Source organism: Apiotrichum porosum (genome assembly GCF_003942205.1).
Source record: "Apiotrichum porosum strain DSM 27194 chromosome Unknown scaffold_19, whole genome shotgun sequence".
In the NCBI taxonomy this organism is placed as follows: Eukaryota; Fungi; Basidiomycota; class Tremellomycetes; order Trichosporonales; family Trichosporonaceae; genus Apiotrichum; species Apiotrichum porosum.
Window position 1 is genome coordinate 218613 of NW_021167126.1, and position 13655 is coordinate 232267.

Below are 13655 nucleotides of genomic sequence, written 5' to 3' on the forward strand. Positions count from 1 at the left end.
TGCAGACTTTTTGAGCCGAAAGACTTTGTGTGCCTCGTCGCGTATACCCCTATCACGCCATGCGCCATCTCGGTGTACGCCAGCTCGTAGACTGGCAGCCGATTTGCATCGCATACCGCGCTGAGGGGACTGCGCATTAAAGCACGCCACGCCAGAGCCTTGTGGTTGGCGGAAAACGCTCAGCCGACCATATTGACGGGCACACGACTAGGAAAACACGGAATCACCGAGCCTCCGTTACAGGGACTGAATGGGACGTTGGTTCCAGCGTCGACAGGGCCGTGACGACGGCCACAGGGGCCAGGCCACAAGCAGCTTGGAATGGCGGCCGAAAGACGAGAGGCGACGTGAGGCCTCTGGAGATGGAGAGGGAGAGCGAGGGGAGGGCTGCTTGCCGCCGGTTCCACCAGCCCGGCCCACCCAGCCGCAGGCGGCCGGGTCAATTTGAAAATTAAAATGTAATTCGGCCTCTTCCAGCCGCCGCTTGCTCGCCCCCTCTGCTCCACCTCCCACAGAGGCAACGAGCAAGCACACGACGTCTTCTATGGCTCCAACAGCATCCAAGCCACCGATCTCACTGCCGTCTGCCACTGACGCCCCACCCATGGCTTCGTATGGAAGTATGGCTTGCCGGAAGATCGCCAACTGCAGAGGTACTTCCATCTCGACTCGGCTCCACTGCCCTCGAGCCAAAAACTTCTTGGCGCATTCATTTCCGGTGTTCTCGCGGTGGCGTTAATCTGCATCCGATGAAGACCGAAACCGGCTGGGCCGAGCTAATAGCTTGGCCGTGGAGCCGTTCACTGCCGGCGCTCACAGCCTTGGCAGAACCGTCTACCGAGAATGCGAAAGAATGAGGTGATTCGCAGCCATCGTACACGCTCGCCCCAGCCGACTGGAGATGCATTGTGCATCTGCCTTGCGGGGGAGCATCGCGTATCGCGTCAGGCAACGCGTTGTGCCTTAAGTAGTCGCAACTCGACTCGCCGCGACTGGCGGCCTACCGGCGGCCGGTACCGACCACACTGACGTGGTCGAGATTCCACGGGGCCTCCGCCATTCCAAGCAGCTGGCATGTTTGAGTTGCGCCGCGACCATGAACCAGGGCTGACTTGTGCATGCGCAGGGGTGAGAAGGGCCGTAAGTGGCCGTTGTCGACCGATGCTTCCCCAACGACAAGAACTGGAACAACGCGGCCCGTCTCCAGACTGCGGCTGGGTGGGGGTGAGAGGTGATGTGATGGGGATGGCAATAACTGACAAACGAGCGAGACGGTTGCCGACAACCGGCCACCCGTCTGCGGTTTCAAGGTGGAGTACAGTACAGTACAGTACAGTACAAGACTGTCACTAGCGTCCGTCATGACCCGTAAAAGCAAGACATTGGGGCCTAGGGCTCAGACAAAAGACTTAACAACACCCCCTAATAACACCCCTTAATAATAATCCTCGAGGCCTTGGTCGACGTTCGTCTCGAAACGCCCATGTTCAACCACAGGCCTATCCGCCGGATACACCTAACGCGATGCTGGTTGGCGGGCTTGCCAACACGTTGCCCTTGCCCTCGTCCGGGTTCCGGAAAACAAGGCATATAGGCATGGGCATCGCGTGAGCCCTTGCGGAAGGTTTAAGGAAGGCTAAACAAACTGCATACAATATGGCTGTCAGCTGTTGACCAGGTGCCAGCCCAGATGGCAGTTTAATTGATCACACGACACACGACACGTTGGAAATTATTTTGACCGATCCACAATACTGTACCCGAGTGACAACGGTAGCGTGAGTCCAATGTATGCCTCCCTCAGCATGGAGAATGTATCTCAACCTTACAGGTTCCCACGGCTTCGCAGGGAACACCACATAACCATTCCCCTGTGGGTAGTGTTCACGGTCATAAACGGCTACGTGCTGTTTGTTGCGGCTCTAAAAACCACTCACTGGAATCGATTATCGATATGTGTTGACCAACGTGATACATAATGACAGGGACAGACCTTGAGGCGGAGCAAGAACAATATACCGTTGCGAGACAGGTATATATGCAAGTACTGTACGGTCATTGGCTGCTGGGTGCTAAAAGGTATTGCATTTATTCAGCGATCTTCACCAGCAGCCAACCATTGGCCACGGTGTTAGTATTGCGGGACAAGGCTCTGATGGCTGTGCTGGGATTCCGGTCACATCAAGAAGGCCTTTGGCTTCAGAATTCCGCTACAGGTCTACCAAACATCCTACTGATCACGTTGGCGGTTCAAGATGGAAACTTCAAATCGAGCTCATTGTTGCAGAATTCGGGCGGCCGAATTATGGAGCGAGCCAGCAACTCTAATTTTCAGAGATTTGTGTGAAGAGGAGATTTACAGTAAGGTACTCTCTTGAAGAGGTAAAGTACTACTGACGATATTTAGAAATCAATAGAGAGACCGACGAAAGGGAAGTCTAGCAGCACCACGCAGCAGGGGACTCTAATGAGGGGAACTTGACAATAGAAACCCGCATTACTTGGCAATATCCTAATCCAACAATTGACACTGCTCTGATCGAAACACGCTTGCCTGGACGGGTCGAGCTGTGCGCTCTGAGGCGTTCGCTTGTCTTCAGATCTCAGATGGCCCAACAGCATACGCACAGGCATCCAGGCCATCAAGTGTACCTGCTTGCGCGCCTGCGGTGCACACGCCTCTTGCCAAGTCCCAGAGTGCGCAGGGTCTGGCTGCTCGTCACACCACCACATGGTGTAGTGGAGGTCTGAAAAGCTTGGCAATCCAGTTTCGGCACATGGGCTGACTCGGCTGGAGTTGGTACCTCAGCTCGAGCCACCAACATCAACCGACTCCCAGGCCTTATACAGTATATTGGGGGGAAACCGGGACCAGCGGGCCAGCGAGGCCTGGGATTATGTTATGAGCCTTGATCATGTACGAACCCCCTCGATCGATGCATGGAATGTATGGGAGTGGGCCCCGCTCGCAGCCACCGGGGAACCAGGATGACACATGGAACTCAAGACAGTGCTACAAAGCATGGGCCCTCTGTTGACGCCGCCTTCCGGTGCAGAGGCCTCGCTTCGACGCCAATTCCGAAGTGGTATAGCATGGTCACGACACCATCGGCTCAGACGACATGCCTGCGACTGTGAGACATTCCGTCCACTGGGATCAGCCGGACTCTACTGGACACGACGCAGCGACGCTTAAGGCCTGGGGACTGTTAACAAACGACAGCCACTTCAGTTGCTCTTATATGATGACGCGCTGGTGAACTGCGTATGTACAGGCTATCGGTCTCCTTATTTGCGCTGCCTGTTGACGGCCAACTAGCCGGGCAAGTCATTTTTGCCGGTACCGGACAGACTGCCGGGGCAGGCCGTCATGGACACGGATGTCGTAATATACAGGCTCTTCACAGCCGGGCCTCGTCCCCTATGACCCTCCATGCAGTGCCCCTCCGCACGATTACCGCGTTGGCATTGTCGGCAATCGCGATTGTTTGTCTTTTTGTTTCTTTCTGTCTTGGGCTAGGGCTTGGCGTGAATTGGCGACCGCGTGGACAATCATGTTGCTGTAACTGCGCCTTTGCTGGTGACATGGATATGATATGATGCGACGAGGCCCCCGTAGGCCCCGCACAAGTGGGTGGGGTAGCACAGCGATCTCAAACCATGCCAGTCAATGTGAGATTGTTCCCACAGCGCAAAGTGGCTAACAACCGGACCTTTGGAACTGTGGCGTGCACTAAGTTTATTCACAGCAACCGAGAAGTTTGGACCGGGAGGTTGGTGCTTCAATGCTTCTGTGGGACCTGGTGCGCTTGGCAGGGTGCTTGTGTTCCCCAACCACGCTCTCAAAGCAAGAGAGTGACCTGGCTCCGCCCCAAAATGGGTCCCATGAATTAGGAACTGGAGGTGGTTCGACGGACGGAGGAGTACTTACATGTCTGGCGTTGTTGAAGGACAACGGCGGGCATAGATTCACACCTCCCATAAGCCCAAATTGAGACGTCATCATGGTGGGGGATGCCCAAGTCCAGTGGTCGACTGTGTACCCCACAGTCAGTTCCTTCAGCATAGTACACGGGATGCGTGGCAATGCAGCTGATTCACCGTTCCTCAAAAGTCTTCCACCTGCTGGTGTGAGGCATTGCCCCCCGCCATGACGGCTGGGGCTTTCCTCGTCAACATCAGTCGTGGTAGCCTTGTGGGGAACCCCCGGAGACAGTCCTCGTGACCACTCAAGGTGGGGGAGCGGACCATCACTGCGGGCGACGACCCACAGCCTGGTGCGGAGCGAGCACATGACATGAGACTTGAGTGTAGAGTTGAGTTGGGAGGCTCTTGTTTGAAATGACCGTCCTGAATGACACCCGGAAATGCATAGAGTAGCTGCATGTTTGGGATAATGCAACCATTGGAGAGTGCGGCGGTTGACACTGCCATACTGCCGTTCGGACCAAAGGATCATATGTAGGCCAGGGCTATTCTCTGCCTAAAACTCCGTTGCCCCACTGATCTACTGAACGTCTGCAGTACTTCCGTAGGTGTGGCGAGGTTCACGAGTACCTTCGAGGGCGGCAATGCCATCAGAGTCATGCGACGTCACCATCGGCTGTATCGCTTGCGGCGTCTAGTGTCGGGCCGGCCTGGGCACATTGCCAACGGACGACGGAGCGAGCAACTGGTGGGGGATACTGCCATTGCTCTGGCTGTCACCATTGGTACGGTACTCCGTGCACATCTGGCTAGCTCTGAAGACGCTGTGGCCGTGTCGGCCGCCGATATGGAGCCGGCAAACACTGTCCACAGTAGAGTGCGACCTGTAGTAGCACCGTTTTCCATGGTATGCGCACACCTCCACTCGATCACCCGCGGCGGCAATGACCCGGCGTCGGGCCGGCTCGGCCCGGACGCAGATCTTTTTGTGTCCGCTATCTCCGCCCGAGAGATTGCCGCTACGTCTGCCATGTGCCTCTACTTGTCAAAATGCACAGTCGTTGCGAGCCCGAAATAACGAGACCGCAATGGGTTTAGAACAGACTGTTTTGCGCGCCGGCGGCCCGTGTGAGAGAGCACAGCCATTATTTTTTATTTTTTTATTTTTTGGCGGGGACATGGCAAAGACAATAAGCCCTGCAGCTCGCCCTGGACGGTTTACCGCACAACCATTTCCACTCGCTGCAACCAACAACCGTAGAGAGAAACAGGGGGCTGAACCGTATGTGCCGGGGGCGGATGCCGGTTGCGATGAATTATGACAAAAGGGGTGGGAGCACATGGGTCAACACATGGGGCCATTCCTCCGTCAACGCGCCGCCAGCCGAGGCTGTCTGCCCTGCTGATATCCGCCGACTGCCAGCACTGCCAATCAGGACACCTCGTTGGCCTCACAGGCTGTCTCCACACCGCTTAAGCCGCGGTAGGCCGTCGCAACGCCGCAAGGCACGCACACCAGTGGCAAGATTCCCGTTCGAACACGTGCTTTGTTAGCCGGTCTTCCCGTTCATGGGCTGTCCGTTGGCCAAAGGTTCGAAAAAGCTTTGAAACTCGGCCAGTTCGAACGGGAATTTTCAGACTTGGAGTCCCCGGTTGACAGGGACACTCGCCAGCAGGGTGCCCAAATGGGGCATCACATGCACCCCAGCGTTCCCCGGCTGTCGGCCCCGGCCCCCCGCTATCAAGCTCGGCGGGCCTCCTCCTCTTAAAGAACACCAGCTGGGCCCTTCTTTGCCCCGTCGTCTTACCCAACACAACACCTCCCCCCTCCCCAATACCGACAACACACACTGCCCATTATGACTGCAAACGCCGTCTACGAGGACACCAAGGCGGATCTCCACCAAGTGGAGAACACCGAGACCACCAAGCTTGAGATGGAGCGCGAGGCCATGGAGGCTGAGGCCAAGGAGCACAGCATGGGCATGCTCGAGGCCGTCCGCACCTACCCCATGGCCTGCTTCTGGGCATTCGTCATGTCCTTCACCATTGTAAGTGGTCTGCCGGTAGACATCGCAATCCTTGCTGACTGTCATTTTCAGGTCATGGAGTCGTTTGACATGTTCCTTATCGGTAACTTTGTGGCTTTGCCTTCCTTCAAGGAGGAGTTCGGCGTCTACCTGGAGGCTAGCAACGAATGGGTCATCCCCACCAAGTGGCAGTCGGCCCTCACCATGGCCGGCCAGATCGGTGCGCTCCTCGGTATCTTCATCTGTGGTCCCATCTCCAACCGCTGGGGTTACCGCATCTCCACCATGGTCGGCCTCGTCCTCATGAACGCCACCATCTTCATCAGCTTCTTCGGCAAGTCTCTCGCCGTCCTTGTCGTCGGCCAGCTTCTTGAGGGTGTCCCATGGGGTTTCTTCATCGCCAACAGCCCCGCCTATGCCTCCGAGGTTGCCCCCCTGGCCCTTCGCTCGGTCTGTACCGCCTACCTGCAGATGTGCTGGGCCATTGGCTCGATCATTGTTGGTGCCTCCACCTACGCCCTCAACCAGCGCACCGACGAGTGGGCTTACAGGATCCCCTTCGCCCTCCAGTGGCTTTTCCCCACTCCCCTGCTCATCCTCCTCATCTTCATGCCCGAGTCGCCCTGGTGGCTCGTCCGCAAGGGCCGCCTCGACCAGGCCCGCCGTTCGATTGAGCGTCTTGGCCGCAAGTCGGCGCAGAACACCGACGACACCCTTGCCATGATGGTCCGCACTGTCGAGATTGAGACCCAGACCACCGCCGAGCCTACCTACCTCGACCTCTTCCGCGGCATCGACAAGCGCCGTACTGCCATCATCTGTCTCGTCTACGCTGGCCAGAACCTTGCCGGTAACCTCATTGCCAACCAGGCCGTCTTCTTCTTCGAGCAGGCTGGCATGTCCACCGATTTCTCGTTCCAGCTCGGTCTCATCACCTCGTGCCTGCAGATGTTCGCCGTCGGCTGCTCGTGGCTCCTCTCGTCCTGGTTCGGCCGTCGTACCATCTACCTCTACGGTACCTTTGTCAACACCGTCTTCCTCTTCGCTCTCGGTATCATTGCCACTGCCTCGAGCTCGTCCAAGGCCCAGTTCGCTCAGGCTTGTCTTGGTGTGATCATCTCGTTCACCTTTGCCCTCACCCTTGGCCCCATCTCGTACACCATCATTGCCGAGACTTCGTCCGTCCACCTCCGTGCCCTCTCGACCGGTGTCGGCCGCGCGGCCTACTACATTGTCGAGATTCCCTGCATCTACCTCGCCTCGCAGATGCTCAACCCCACCGGCTGGAACCTTGCCGGCAAGTGCGGCTACGTCTGGGGCGGCACTGCCACCCTCTGCCTCGCCCTCGCCTACTTTGGTCTCCCCGAGATGCGCAACAGGAGCTACCGCGAGCTCGACGTCCTCTTCCACCGCAAGGTGTCGGCCAGGAAGTTCGCTTCGACTGTCGTCGACCCCCAGGACATGGACTAGGAGAATTAAAAAAGGGGAGTTGCGTGCATATAGTAGTGTCTGTCAGTGTTTGTAGGAAAGTACCTTATTAGTGCTTTATTATGAAGAATCCAAGGTTTATGACTACAATTGCGCATCGTACAGTGGCTGTCAAATCCTTGAAGCGGTAGGGAGAGGGAGAATTTGACGGTGGCACAAATGTCGACGGGTCTCGCAACGTTTTTGCAACTGACTTTTGGCGGGGGCACTGCAGTTTGCTCCACATGCGTTTCACCGCCATGACAAACAACATTCAACGTTACACACAATTATTATAACTATCTGCGTCTCCTTACGCTGGTACAGCGGTACTATCTTGGAACAGGTCTTGGAAAAGAGTCTCCCACTCGACCCACTCGACAACGGCAAAGTCCGGAATGAAGAGGGGCATGTCCACGGCCCTGCCCGTGTACGGGTCGAGGAGGTCGTGGACCGAGTGGTCCTTGGCCTTGATGATTTGCCGCAGCTGCTCGAGGGTAGCCAGGGCGCGCTCGTTACTTTCGGCCGTACCAGGAAGGGAACGCCGCGAACGAAGAATTCCGATCATGGCTTCAAAGTCGGCCATCTGGGAGGCGGCGGACGGGTTTTCTGGGTCGGCAATGAGCGAGAATGCGAGGACGAGGCCGGCTGTGAAACCGCGCATGCCACAGGTCCAAAGTGCAAAGATTGGCGTGTCCAAGTCTAGCCAGCCAAAGACGACGCTTTGGGTGAGCGCCTTGACGCTCTTTACGAGTTCTTGGGTCGCCTGCACGCCGCGCGTCAGAGCATAGGCGCCAATCGAGACGCCGTTGGACGCCATATCGGTGGAACCAAAGTGGGGTCGGTACAAATGCACCGTCATTTCGGCGCAGGCAATGTCGCTCACGTGAGCCTGCATTTGTGCCCACGACGGGAGATTGGCTGCCACAGAGGCTTGGCCTTGCTGGTGAAGCGGGCGCGCGGTGGTATACTCCTCGACGACCATGGTAGCTGCGGCGAGTCGGTCCACGAGGGGAATATCGGTTCGGGCCATGATCTTGTCACGGCGTTGCAGCATGACGAGAACGTCCAGTTTTGAGTCAACGTACGACCATTCGGTGAGAATATCCCGCGGAGATGGCAAGACAGTTGCTTGTGGGTTCAAAGCAAGTATGTCCAGTTGCGCGTTGGTGAGGTTGAGTGGCCTGGGAACGTTGTGGTTCTCGTGCTCGATTTCGACACGCAGACGGTCGGCAACGAAACTGGCCGATGTCAGTACACTTCTGCTTTCTTCGCGTTTACTCACTGCCGGGTCTGCAGGATATGCCACCAGAGCCTGCGTCTCATCTCCCGCTCAAACTGAGTTTCATTGACGACGCGGTCCTCCTTGTTGATGCCACAGAGCAGAGCCGCATTGTATGCGCGCCCACACGCAAGCCAGCACTTTTGGGGCCCGCCGCCGCGGCCGGCGTGGTTGGTGTAGATGGACAGCACGTGTGCGTGGACGTAATCGATCTGCGAGACACCTTGATACTTGCAATCGCACATGCTGAGGACCGTCCACAACAAGAGTCGAAGGTGGCCTTCGGAGCAGCGAGCGTCTTGCGGGCTCGCGTGGTACTGGGGTGCGATGGTCGCGCCGCACACAATGGCAGCAATGACAAGTGCGATGGTAGGTAGGTTGCTGTTATCCAGGCCGCCAATGGGCTCCGAGTCGACCGAGTCGGCACCATGGGCAGACGAGTTGATCGCCGAGGCAGCACCCGAGCCCAATGACAAATTGAGGGCGCGGCTGATTGTGCGCGATGTAGTGGGAGAATCTTGCGAGTGTGCAACATCGATGGCCGTGATCACCGTCTCGGCCTGTCGGAGGAAGCTGGGCGTGTGGACAAGCCGGAACAAGAGGTCAAAGCTAAGGAAGAACTTGAGGAGGCGACGGCAGTCCTCAGGTGGCGGGAGCAGGGAGAGGAGCGTTGGGATGTCTAGGTCTTGCGCGTGCGGCACACGGGGATCGTGCGACGCGGTCGAGTGGCCGGTCGGGACTGAAGCGCCCGACTGACTGGCGTGACTGTGGTGGGACATGCTGTCGGGGCTCAGGTAAGACTGGTTACTGGATGCCAGTTGCGACTCGAGAAGCTTGATGCGTTGCTGGAGCTCTTGAATATCCTGTGGGGTGGAGCCAACCTTGGGCTCCTCGCCAGGCCAACGCATGTAGACGCACTCGCCATCTTCCACTGCGCCTGCTCCGACGCACGAAGCGCAGGGCTTGCCTTGGTCACAACGGAGCTTGAGACGGCGACAGCGAGAACAGACACGCACCGCGCGTCTGCGCTTACGCTCTGGGGGAGGCGAGTGGTAGCCAGACTCTGGGGACGAACGGTCTTCACGTTGTACGGGAGTGTACTGGCACTCTGCGACGGTGCTCGACTTGACGCAACCCTGGCAGGGCCTGCCGTGATCACACTTGAGCTTGAGACGACGGCATCTCATGCACGTGTTGACGGGCCGCCGCGAGTTGACTGTTGGTGTTTCGGTCATGGTGGAGTGTGTGGTTGTGAACGAACGTTGACTGACATTGCTTTGTGCGAGTTTACATTGCGCATTGCCATTGCATTTGCTTGTCTAAGCAACCCCACGCTCGAGTCAAGAGACGTCGTGCGTGTCCGGGTGGGGCCAGATCGGCCGGCCGACGGTCGTCCGCTTTCGGCCGATGTCGCGTGGGAGCCACGTGGAAGGTAATTCAAATATATTGAAATGGATTGGTAACCACGGACGACAGATCCATTAGACATGTTCTAATGCTATATTGATCTTATTTGAATGCGCCGGATGCCGCCTATCTCCGGGCCGTGACCGGCCGGTTTGACCGGGCTTGGTGATGCGTGAAGAGACGCAGAGATGATGTGCCTCGCTCGTCCGTACAACAACGAGTAGCCGAGAGTCACATGCTGGCACGACACCGTGTGTGTCATTGCTATAAGAAGGAGATGGAGGACGCGATGCTGGTGTGCCCAACCAAACATGTCTCGCCTCTCCACGTCACAACCGCCCAGCATGACAGATATCGAGAAGACCGTCGCCCTCGACAAGACAGAGGTGGACGACCGCTCGTCGCCATCGCCACCGTTCACGACCACCTCCACCATTGCCGTCGACGAGTCGGCAGAGTCAGCAAAATCCTCAGAGGGTCCCACAGAGCCCCCCGCAGCGCCGGCCTCCACCCTCCCCCCTCCTCCTGACGGCGGTGCCCACGCTTGGATGACCGTCGCAGGCTCGTTCTTGGCCGTGTTTGTCCAGTTTGGTATCGCCAACGCGTTCGGTGTCTTCCAAGGATACTACGAGACGCATTTCCTGGCAGAATACAAGCCCCAGGACATCAGTTGGATCGGTGGTGTTCAGCAGTTCTTGCTGTTCTTCGGCGGTCTCTTTTCCGGCCGCGCAATGGACGCGTATGGCGGTCACGCAGTCTTCATCCCGGGCTCCATCTTGATCGTCCTGTCGCTCATGCTCACGTCCCTGTGCACAAAGTACTACCAGTTTATGCTTGCACAGGGCGTGCTCTTTGGCTTGGGCTCCGCACTCGTCTTCTCGCCGGCCGTCTCCATCCCCTCCCAGTGGTTCCTCAAGCGCCGCGCACTTGCCACGTCCATTGCAGTTGCGGGAAGCGGCCTCGGCGGCACGCTCTGGCCCATTGTCCTCAACCGCCTCTTCGCTGAGATAGGGTAAGTCTATTGGCCTCATTTGTGCCACTTTGCGTGACATGGCTGACATTGGTAGCTTTGCCTGGACGCTTCGCACTGTCGGATTCATCGCGCTTGCCCTTCTCGCCGTTGCAAACGCGCTCATCCGCACTCGTCTTCCTCGCCGCAAGCCCTCGCCGCTAAAGAACACGTTCGTGCCATTCAAGGACCCACACTATGCCCTGCTGGCCTGCGGTCTCATGGCATGCACAATGGCCATCTTCAACCCATTCTTCTACATTACCGTCAACGCTTCACGCCTGGGAGCGTCCACATCACTCGCTTTCTACTGCGTTTCGTTCCTAAACGCCGGCTCCACAGTCGGCCGTCTGTTTGCCGGTGTGGCCGATAGGTGGGGTCGCTTCAACGTGCTCGCTGGAGCCTCAGGCCTCGTATCCATCTTCCTCCTCGCGTTCTGGACGACGCTACACTCGGTCCCGGCCCTCATTGCCTTCGCTGTGCTGTACGGCTTCCTCGTCGGCTTTATCATCTCGCTCATCCCCCCTGCTATTGCCATGATCTCAAAGCCGCATGAGATTGGCGCACGTGTCGGCCTCGTGTACACCTGTGGATCTATTTTCGTCCTCACTGGCCCCCCCATCTCGGGTGCGTTCGTCACGGCGTACCCTGGTGACCGCGGATGGCAATACATTGGTGTCTTCAGCGGTCTCGTCGCTGCCTTTGGAACCATCTTGGTCACCCTTGCCAGGTTCAAGGTCAACCCCAAGGTGTTTGCCATCGTTTAACGAGGGAGACCATGAGAGCACACCACACCATAAGAGCACAACACCCTTCAATAGAATCCAGACTAGCACCTGGTAACACTTTCGCATGTAAATAGATGTCTTTGCCACATATGTATGTATGCACTGCCTGGCAGAACGTGTGCGTTAGTTGCCGAAATGCCGAAATCACGCCGTTAGTGACCGATGCTGCCAATGTCCAGCCGTTCACCAACTGTGGGCAGCATGGTTGCTTGAACGAACCACAGCTCGCGGCAATTGTGTCGGCGTTGTATGGTCAACGGTGACGAGGTCATCGGGATATCCGTCATGGGAGCCAGGCAGTCCGAGGCTCACTTGGATCTCATGGATCTCATGTGTGACGCGCCCCTGGCCTCGTCATCGTTCACCCATACACCCGGCTCTCGCTTCGTTCGCATCAACTAGCTCACGTCCAATTATACCATGGACAATACCAACAGGCGTGCATGCTCCAAAGCCTTGGCCAAGGTAGAGAAGGACGCCAACCTGTAGGCTGATGCGGCAGAGGACGTGACATTGGCACACACACTGACACACGTAGACCGAAGGTTTCGTCTCCGGACCTCTCTGCGATGGTCCTCCAGCCCCACATCGCATCGGCCATTGTTGACTACGTTTACCAATCATACAACCTTCCTTTGATTGTCTATAAGCCCGCAGATTTGTGTACGCTAAAGTCGAGAACTCGCACCCTCGGCCGTATCCTTCAGGTCTGCAAGGCATTTTACCACCCAGCAACGAGACACCTCTACTCGTCTCTGAGCGTGGATCTTGCCGGCGGCGAGGACCCGCGCTCAAACTCCCTACTGGAGCCATTGACAGACACTGGAAACAAGACTACTCTCCTGCTGTTCACCAAACATCTCCGCATCGGCAGACACACTGCGAAGGAATGCGGGGCTTTCACTTCGTCTGGAGGTTCCATCACCCTTCCAAACCTGCAGACGCTTGTTATCGATACGACCCAGACGTGTGATGAGGTGGACTCCTGCTATGCAAACGTTTGTGGGCTCACCAGCAAGCTCAAGCCTACCGACAAACTCCTCCTTGTGGCCGACGCTGAGGCTTTCAGCCCGGCAGAATGGCCAATTTCAGACTTGACCAACGCAATCGCCCGTCTCTCCACGGCCGTGTCGACAGTTGAAGTGCAGCTTGGATTAGCAGGCGTCCTGTGGCTTCCCAAATTACTCGGCGTCAAATACGGACCATCAGTCACCAAGCTCGTGTTTGTGGTGGAAACCGACGGACCCTCAGACTATGCGCACTTTATACGGTGTGCTGAAGACGACGCTTTCCAACAGGCGTCCCGGTGTCTCCTCGCCAGGCTGAGGGACCCGAACAACCAGGTCCAGTTCATCACGGTTGTCATTCGCCTGTCGGGTACTGGTACTGGTACTGGGCCATCTGCCGACTGGTTCTTGCTCAAGACTCAAGTTTACAAGTTGATATGGGCCGGCGCCTTGAGTGAGTTCAGCATGGGGACTAGGTCGCGCATGGTTCTCGACATGTAGCGTGTGTATGTGTGTCATGTTGTACTGTACATGTGTAGTATATGTGTCATATAGTACTGCACATGTGTAGGGTCATATGTAGTCACACCATCTGCAAAGGACGGGCCATGTTCAACCACCTTGCTGATACAAGACACAAGGACAAATACCCCCGTGCTGGATGACATTGGTTCAGCCTGGGGGCCCTAGAAGTGGGAGTGGGGGCGCGCTGTCCACGTCAACCCCGCGCGTCATTTC

The 13655-nt window shown here is 57.1% G+C and overlaps 4 protein-coding genes across 4 annotated transcripts; 3 read left to right on the top strand and 1 right to left on the bottom strand.

Annotated features, from left to right (window-relative positions):
* Nucleotides 1-5786: 5786 nt before the first annotated feature.
* On the top strand, nt 5787-7427 carry EHS24_003901 (uncharacterized protein; the record flags this gene model as incomplete). Its single annotated transcript, XM_028619536.1, has 2 exons — nt 5787-5978; nt 6030-7427. 2 exons carry the CDS (start codon nt 5787-5789, stop codon nt 7425-7427), a joined length of 1590 nt encoding a protein of 529 aa, XP_028472109.1.
* Nucleotides 7428-7737: 310 nt separating this feature from the next.
* On the bottom strand, nt 7738-9941 carry EHS24_003902 (uncharacterized protein; the record flags this gene model as incomplete). The annotated part of the gene is made up of 2 exons (XM_028619537.1): nt 7738-8665; nt 8710-9941. 2 exons carry the CDS (start codon nt 9939-9941, stop codon nt 7738-7740), a joined length of 2160 nt encoding a protein of 719 aa, XP_028472110.1.
* Nucleotides 9942-10457: 516 nt separating this feature from the next.
* On the top strand, nt 10458-11889 carry EHS24_003903 (uncharacterized protein; the record flags this gene model as incomplete). Its single annotated transcript, XM_028619538.1, has 2 exons — nt 10458-11125; nt 11181-11889. 2 exons carry the CDS (start codon nt 10458-10460, stop codon nt 11887-11889), a joined length of 1377 nt encoding a protein of 458 aa, XP_028472111.1.
* A 441-nt stretch (nt 11890-12330) lies between these two features.
* On the top strand, nt 12331-13418 carry EHS24_003904 (uncharacterized protein; the record flags this gene model as incomplete). The annotated part of the gene is made up of 2 exons (XM_028619539.1): nt 12331-12395; nt 12449-13418. 2 exons carry the CDS (start codon nt 12331-12333, stop codon nt 13416-13418), a joined length of 1035 nt encoding a protein of 344 aa, XP_028472112.1.
* Nucleotides 13419-13655: the final 237 nt, after the last annotated feature.